Below are 8761 nucleotides of genomic sequence, written 5' to 3'. Positions count from 1 at the left end.
TCCGATTTTATAACTCAGAATACTGACTTTATAACTCACAATATTGACTTTATAACTCAGAATTCCGACTTTATAACTCAGAATTGCGACTTTAAAACTCAGAATTGCGACTTTAAAACTCAGAATTGCGACTTTAAAACTCAGAATTGCGACTTTAAAACTCAGAATTGCGACTTTAAAACTCAGAACTCCGACTTTATAACTCAGAACTCCGACTTTACAACTCAGAATACTGACTTTATAACTTAGAATTCTAACTTTATATCTTGGAAATCCGACTTTATAACTCAGAATAGCGACTTGTGGCCAAATTAAGACTTAAAATCAGTGCAGTGGATAAAAACATCCTAAACAGCACACAAGGGTTAAATTAATAATTTAATAGTTTTTTTGGTTTTGTGCAAAAATAAATAATAATAAAGAAAATGCATATTACTACTTAAATTATATTATACTATATAATGTATAATTATAAATAATATAGAATTATACTTATCACTTTTATTATATTCTACAATATTATACCAAGTAAAATTTGGAAAAAATTGTACAAAACAAAATAATGCTTTGGATGATATAAATTTTTTTTTCCAATGCAAGCTCAATTTAATGCACTAGCTTAAATACAAAAATTGAAGATTTCAGACGCAAAAAACCCTAAATGCTGTCTGAAATTTTCTCCTAAAAAATGGAAATTTTTCTCCAGATCCTGTGTGTATGTTCAGTGAATCCACTTTTATGGAAAATAATATGTTCTTTGCATTGCCTTTTAAGTGAAATAAGTGAACACAAATGCAGGATCCTGAGAAAAATGCTCATTTTAGAAGAACATTTCAGATGGCACTGGTTTTTGCATGTGAACTCTTCACTTTCACCGTTATGCAGAATAAAAACAGTAAACACATACTGATACGTCACTTTATTGAAGACTGCCTAACCACATTTGAAGGTGTTCAGATTAGAAACTAAATGAAGATAAGCATGAGACATGAATAAAGCTGAACGCTCTGGTGTTCATCCTCTAATTGAATACAGTATCAGCATGTGTTTCACTGCGGACGTCTCAGTAATAGCGGTACACAAGTGAGAGTGACTTGTTGCTCGTTTTACAGCACATACAAAATCTTAAATTAACACAGTAACTACATGAATAATCAATCTAAGTGTGTAGCAAACTGCAGTCTGTGAGATATTCAACAGTAGGTGTCACTGTAGTCACATGCGTGTAAATACATCAGCAGAGGGCGCTAGAGAGACAGAAAGAGAAGAGGGGGAGAGAAAAACAAAGTGCTGCTCAAAGCATCTGCCACAAATGTAGGTGTAGTGTGTGCAGTGTTAAATAACTGTTCCTGAAAGTGACGTGTGTGTGTGTGTATTTACACTCACTTAACCATGATGATGACCGTCTTTATGAGTAAGGATGCGACTGAGTTTACCAGTGAGTTTACTTTAAGAGTGTTTCTGATTGTGTGTATGTCTGTGTGTATGAGAGTGTTGTGTGTTGTGTCCTTATGTTGCCAGAAGGCTTAAGGTGAGAACTGTGTGTGTTTATTTGATAAAGAAATTAAGGTTGTGTGCGTATAGTCGTTTGTTTGAGAGTGTGTGTTTGTTCATTTGTTTGTTTGAGAGTTCTTATATCATTGTGTGTGTGTGTGTGTGTGTGTGTCCTCAAGTTGCCAGAAGGCTCAAGGTGAGAATCGTGGTTGTGTGTGTATGCGTGTTTGTTTGTTTGAGAGTATTTGTGTTATTGTGTGTGTGTGTTTATGTTATTTTGTGTAAGAGTTTGTTGTTTTGTGTGTGTGTGTGTGTGTGTGTATGTGTGTGTGTTCAGGTTGCCAGCAGGCCCAGGCTGAGCTCCATGTGTGTGAGAGAGTTTATGTTGTTGTTGTTGTTTGTGTGTGTGTGTGTGTGTGTCTGAGAGAGTTTATGCTGTTCTGTGTGTGTGTGTGTGTTTATGTTATTGTGTGTGAGAGTTTATGTTGTTGTTGTGTGTGTGTTCAGGTTGGCAGCAGGTCCACGCTGAGCTCCGTGTGTGTGTTTAGGCTAGCAGTAGGCCCATGCTGAGCTTCACATGGGTGTTTGTGTGTTTATGTTAATGTGTGTGTTCAGGTTGCCAGTGAGCCCAGGCTAATCTCCACGTGTGTGTGTGTGTGTGTTTATGTTGTGTTTGTGTGTGTTCAGGATGCTAGCAGGCCCAGGCTGATCTCCGCATGGTGTGTGTGTGTGTGTGTGTGTGTGTGTGTTTATGTTATTGTGTGTGAGAGTTCATGTTGTTTTATGTGTGAGAGCTTATGTTGTTGCGTGTGTTTATTTGTTTTTGTGTATGTGTGTGAGAGTTGGGTGTGTGTGTTTATGTAATTTTGTGTAAGAGTTTACGTTGTTGTTTGTGTGTGTTCAGGTTGCCAGTGGGCCCAGGCTGAGCTCCACATGGTGCGTGAGCCAGATGGCCTCAGCGGTGGTCTCTCCCTCCTCAGTGGGCCGGATGGGAGCTGCCAGGTTCCGGAAGTCATGTCGGAGTTTGAAAGCAACAGTGACGTCTCCCTCCTCCTGCTGCGGAATCACTTTGATGAAGAAGCCGATCTTATTGGACTTTCTGAAGGCCACCACACTGCACACGCACGCACACACACACACACAACAACACACTGATATTAGTGAAGGGGAGAAACACAGCAGCCCATGATAGCAGAAGATGACCTCAATAAACCATGAGAGCAGCATTTAGGGAGCCTAATAATGCTAATGCTTGAAAACAGGTTTTAAAGCGATACTGCTATTACCTCATTGGCTGCGTTTCCATAAACAGATTCTAATGCACATTTTGGAATATCTCATTAAAAAACCCTCAGTAGGATAAACTTTTTATCTGATAAGAAATAACGCACATAAACTCAATGGAAATGCATTTACGTAATAAATTCCAGCATGTGCATCAAAAAAAGTCATGTGATTTTGCTTTAACAGATCATGTGATCATAGGCCTGTCACAATAACAGGGTATATGCAAGAATCCTAAAGGAAATTTCAATACCTTTTTAATACTTTTTAAAGACCTCCTCAGAATATTTTAAGACCTCATCGCCACTTCAAGTTCTAATCAGTATCAAACCTTTAACTTAATAAACAGTTGCTAATAAACAGTTGTTGTTAAATAAACAACATAAACTGCTTTAACGTTTATGAATGCAAACATTTTATGCAGGTATTTTTAGCATAAAACGCATTACTTTAGTCAAGAACGATTGTTGTCCACTTATTAAACATGGATGAAAAACAACAGTGATAGAGGGTAAACCTAAACATTCAGAGTTTGTGATGAAGATGAGGTTGTTTCTTCATGCAAAATACTGTAGATTTGAGGAATGATTTCAATTTAGCTGCTTTATTTTAAAGGTTTAGTTAAAACAGCTCATTTTTTAACCTAAAATAAATAATGTGTAGAGAATTATAGGACAACAGGAGGGTTAAAGTACTACTAGTCACCTATCCATGCCTGTAAGCATTGTCAAAGCATCCAAAAACATTTTAAGAAAATGAAACAGGATGTAACTACAGTGAATGACTGAAGGTCAAATTCAATTCGGTTCAATTGATCTTCATTTCTATAGGGCTTATCACAATGTAGATTGTGTCAAAGGAGCTTAACATAAATGAAGAAGACAAAAGCGATAATATTTTAGACTCCAGCAATTCAGGCAGACAGGAGAGTAGTGTGAAATGCTGGTGTAGTTCTAGTCAAATTGAAACTGATTCAGTTCAGTTTAGAATAGTTTAGTATAAATGTCACTGTTGAAGTTCAGTTCAGTTTAATGCAAATGTCACAGCAAAGCTACTTGTTTTGGTAACACTTTAGAAAACTTGTCCATTCGTTCATGTTAACGTATTTACTAACATCAAGTATGAATAATCTTGTAAAGTAATTAATAATCATCATTCTATGCATTATTCAAATCCAAAACTGTCCTTGCTAACATTAGGTAATGCACTGTTGATGAGTTAACATGACCTAATGTTCATTCATTCATTTTATTTTCAGCTTAGTCCCTTTATTAATCCGGGGTCGCCACAGCGGAATGAACTGCCAACTTATCTAGCACATGTTTTACGCAGCAGATGCCCTTCCAGCTGCAACCCATCTCTGGGAAACATACATACACACTCATTCACTACGGACAATTTAGCTAACCCAAACCCGGAGGAAACCCACGCGAACGCAGGGAGAACATGCAAACTCCACACAGAAACGCCAACTGACCTCAACCTCGAGGCTCAAACCAGCGACCTTCTTGCTGTGAGGCGACAGCACTACCTACTGCACCACCTGACCTAATGTTATTTAAAGTTAACTAACGATAACAAAGATGATAAAATACTATAATAAATGTATTATAATAATATACTATTGAAATACCATAATAAATAGTTTCTTCATGGTAGAAAATACATTAACTAATGGACCATTATTTTAAAGTGTTCACCTGTTTTAAAATAATCTGTTCACAGTGTTTAACTAACTGGTTAGTTAAAGATAAAGGTAATGATAAAGGTAGATAAATGTTGTGCATTCTTACTCTGGATCGTCCTGAAAGCCCTGTGGTTCTGCCAACTCATCATACTCTGCAGCAGCATCTTTCCCTGCCAGCACCAGCTCCTTCGAGGGCACCAGCACCTATTACACAGTAATATATTTCTTAATCTACTTAACAACAATACTGCCTACAGTAATCATCCACCAACAGTTACGCTATATGTACACGTGCACAAATTTTTGACTGTGTCTTCATATGTGTGTAATGTGTGTTTTTCTATTACCTATTCATTGTCCTTTACGTATTTATTGTCAACATTGTTAACAGTATATTGTTTTGGAGTATGTCGTATTTGGAGTCAGCACCTAAAGCTTTTCACTCATCATAGCACACATGCTGCTGATGATGTGCGTTTTCAGTGGTTTGGTGTAGACAGAGAGCTTTTCAGAAACGCTGGGAGAAACACTAGTGTGGACACGTATTGTTTTCATTCTAAAACGCAGTTTTAAAACAAACATATTAGTGTAAACCCAATTTACCTATTGCGCATGTGTTTGGATTGCAGGGGAAACCGGAGCACCGGGAGAAAACCCACACTAACACGAGGAGAACATGCACACTCCACACAAAAATGCCAACTGGCCCAGCCAGGACTCGAACCAGTGACCTTCTTGCTGTGAGGCGACTAATAACCACTAAGCCACCATGCTTAATACTTAAGTCTTACATGTATATTGTGTGTACAAGTAGCTCTTATTGACTTTGCACAAAGAATTCTGTACTTACAGGGGAGGTACGTAAGCCAAATGAATATCTTTACATGACCTTAAACTTAGATAAATGTGAGCTTTACCTTAGCGGTGCTGTTGATGTCATCTGGGTCTTCCTCTTCACAGGTGTACAGAGACACACGAGTGATGTTCTCCACTGGGTTAGTCAGAGTTAGCAAAACCTGACTCTCCTATGTTAAAAGAAAACACATTACCTTTAAAAAAATCTTTCAAATGATTCAGACTGTCCCAGACTAAGGCTCAAAAGCTCAAATAGGTTTTCAAACCACGAATAAACAAACATTCGTACAAACATTTAACAGCAGAAAATCAAGCACCCTAAAGGTACCCTACACTACACTGATTCATTATATTAAATTATTCTCTAATATCTGCATAGTAGACATGTGGCGCAACAGTCTGCTTTGTGTTCTGATTTGCCTTTTGTCCACCCAGAATTTACATGAGAACGAGAAAACAATGGTGTCTGAGACTCATGGTATTGCCCTTTCCATTTACTGATCACGTATTATTCAACTACGCCAAGGTATACTGTACTCGATTTTCTTCATAGGGCACATTTAAAGGTGCAGTAGGTGATTGTCTTCAGAAACATGTTTTGTTGTGCTGGTTGAAAGTCTCTTCACATTCCAATAGTGATGATCTAAATGTATTTATTTGTATTTTTATATTCTGGGTAAGGCATAAGACTAAAAAATGTTAATTCTATTAAATATTGCCGAGCCGATAATTCTGATGAGTAGCCCAAACTGTCTGTCAACAAATGTAGATTTGTACATCAGCGCATCTGCCGGCGCGCTGCATGTTCATGTGCACACGAGACAGTCACCATAGTAAAATCAAATGCTGAATCAAAACTTTTTAAAGTCCTGAATCAATATTGGAGTTAGTTTTGCACGCTGGAGGAAGGATGACACCATGGCTGAAATATTTCTGTTAGACAGGTAATTTTCTCTTTAAACTACTTTAATCATGCAGAGCTGATCTTGATTGTGTTGTTATGAATGGGTTATATGCACAGAAGTGTTGTTCAGCCACTGAAATCTCCTGGCAAAAGATTGATGTGACCATTTTCAGTTTCATAAGGTCCTTTTACAGCATCGATAATGTCAATTTCTTATTTAGATTAACAACAAAACATCAGTAAATAGCCCTATTCCGCCTAGCCTGCTTTACTGAGCTGAAGTTGCTTTTATATTCACATTGGGTCATTTCTGAACAATGACAGCCTGTAATGCGCTCTCTATATTGTTTACCATGTTACTCTGAATATTCAGTCTGTATAGCATGCAAGTATTGCTTAGTAATAAGTGTAATTCCTGCATGCCGCCGGCTTTAGGACAAAGCACATAAGAGAGTGAGACCAGCGATGCTTGCATGCATGAATTATTGCACATTATAACAAGTTTTGCTTGCTACAACTAAAAACCTGCTAGATTTAACACAGTTTTCCTGCAGAATTGTAGTATTATAAAGTACTAAAAAGTTTTCAAACTGGTGAATGACATGATCTCGTGGATTGTCTACTGTCATCAGGTGTGCGCGTTCATGATATCAGGAGGCATGGCTTTGGACGGCATGGGAGGGACTGTGTTTTTAAAGATATTATGCTAACCGGTCAGCATTTTGGCAGATCACCTACTGCACCTTTAAAGGACATGTTTACCAGTGAAATATATTAGAGAAACTCTTTAATGTGACAGATGTTTGACAGTTCTGGCCAATCTCTCCTCCCCTCCAATCAGAATCCTCCTTTCAGAATTGGAGGTGTGACAATAACTTTTAAAGCCAATAGCAGAAAAGGCTTATACCAACCATATTTGCATAGAGAGTTTATAAAAAGGGTTCACACTCTAAACAGGTATACAGCACAAAGACTTGCTTAAATACGTAATATTCAGTAACCCAAATTTACTCTGGGTTACACATATACAGTTGAAGTCTAAATGATTCGCCCTCTGTTAATTTCTTTTTTAAATATTTCCCAAATGATGTTTCACAGAGGAATTTTTCACAGTATGTCTGATAATATTTTTTTCTTCTGGAGAAAGTCTTATTTGTTTTAAAAGCAGTTTTTTAAACCATTTTAAGGTCAAAATTATTAGCCCCCTTAATCAATATTTGTTTTAACGGTCTACAGAACAAACCACTGTTATGCAATGACTTGCCTAATTAACCAAGTTAAGCCTTTAAATGTCACTTTAAGCTGAATACTAGTATCTTGAAAAGTTTCTAGTCAAATATTATGTGCTGTAATCATGGCAAATAGATCAGTTATTAAAACTAATATGTTCAGAAATGTGTTGAAAAAAATATATTTTCCAATAATATACAGGAAATATACAGGAGGGATAATAATTCAGGAGAGCTGATAATTCTGACTTCAACTGTATATATCTCTTCCATGGATCAAAACATAATTAAACTTGCCTTCATATGACGCAAGTTAGGAATGGACATGATCCTGACTTCGGGAATGTAGCTTCTGTAAAGAAAACACAGATCCACATTAAAATTCATTAAAGAAACACTCAAAGAACAACAAATAAAACACCTGAGAGCACAATCAGAGGACTTACACTGCCACAAGCTGGATTTTGAACTTTATCGAGGTTGGATTAAACTCTGGTTTGCTCAGATTGTGCTCACATTTCTGAAATGAAAGGATGAACAGTAATTCACAGCACATTAAACTGCTACTCAACAGATTTGCAGCTCAGCTGTGTGTAATCACATACAAATGTAAAATCATATTAGTATTTAATACATAAACATTTGTACCACAAAATTATGTTTATATAACAAGGATGCATTAAATTGATTAAAAACAATGACAGTAAAGGCCTTTAAGACGCTATAATATATATTTTTAATGTATCAAAATACATTAAGCAGCAACTTTTCTTAAGAAATTAACAACAAATCATTATATTAAAACTATTTTGAAGTTTTATGTGACTAAAAACTGGAAGAATTATGCTGAAAATCCAGCTTTGTATTAAAAGAATAAGTTGTATTTAATATTATAGTAAAATGTATAAAAATATATATCTTAAATTACAATAAAATGTAATACTGTTACTGGTTTTAAAGAAATAAAAGAAAATGCTGGCTTGTAAAATTAAATTAAATGAAAATAAATAAATAAAAGAAAAACAAATTTAAAAAAGAAAAAGAAAATAATAATAATAATAAATAAAAAACAATAAAACAAATTAAATAAAACAAATACAATAAAAGAAAAAGGACAAATAAAAGAAAAATTAAATAATAAAACTAAACAAAATAAAACAAATACAATAAAAGAAAAGAAAAAAAAGAAAAGAAAAGAAAAATACAATAAAACACAATTTAAATAAAACAAATACAATAAAAGAAACAAAAAAGAAGAAAATACAATAAAATAATAATACAAATAAAAAGAAAAAAAAAGAAAGGAAA

General features: G+C 35.4%; 1 protein-coding gene across 2 annotated transcripts in view; it reads right to left on the bottom strand.

Moving 5' to 3' along the window:
- Positions 1–1802: 1802 nt before the first annotated feature.
- dctn4 (dynactin 4) overlaps positions 1803–8761 on the bottom strand; it is a 22495-nt gene continuing 15536 nt past the window's right edge. For both annotated transcript variants that reach the window (XM_056472234.1, XM_056472236.1), the window contains 5 exons: positions 7900–7973; positions 7751–7805; positions 5383–5490; positions 4572–4669; positions 1803–2608 (listed from right to left, as the gene is read on the bottom strand). In XM_056472234.1, coding sequence (XP_056328209.1) covers positions 2395–2608; positions 4572–4669; positions 5383–5490; positions 7751–7805; positions 7900–7973 — 549 coding nt within the window. In that variant the 3' untranslated portion in view covers positions 1803–2394. The remainder of the gene's footprint in view (positions 2609–4571; positions 4670–5382; positions 5491–7750; positions 7806–7899; positions 7974–8761) is intronic.

The sequence above is a fragment of the Danio aesculapii genome, chromosome 14, assembly GCF_903798145.1.
Source record: "Danio aesculapii chromosome 14, fDanAes4.1, whole genome shotgun sequence".
Classification (NCBI taxonomy): Eukaryota; Metazoa; Chordata; class Actinopteri; order Cypriniformes; family Danionidae; genus Danio; species Danio aesculapii.
The sequence above is the reverse complement of the archived record's forward strand: the minus strand, read 5'-3'. Positions and strand labels throughout refer to the sequence as shown.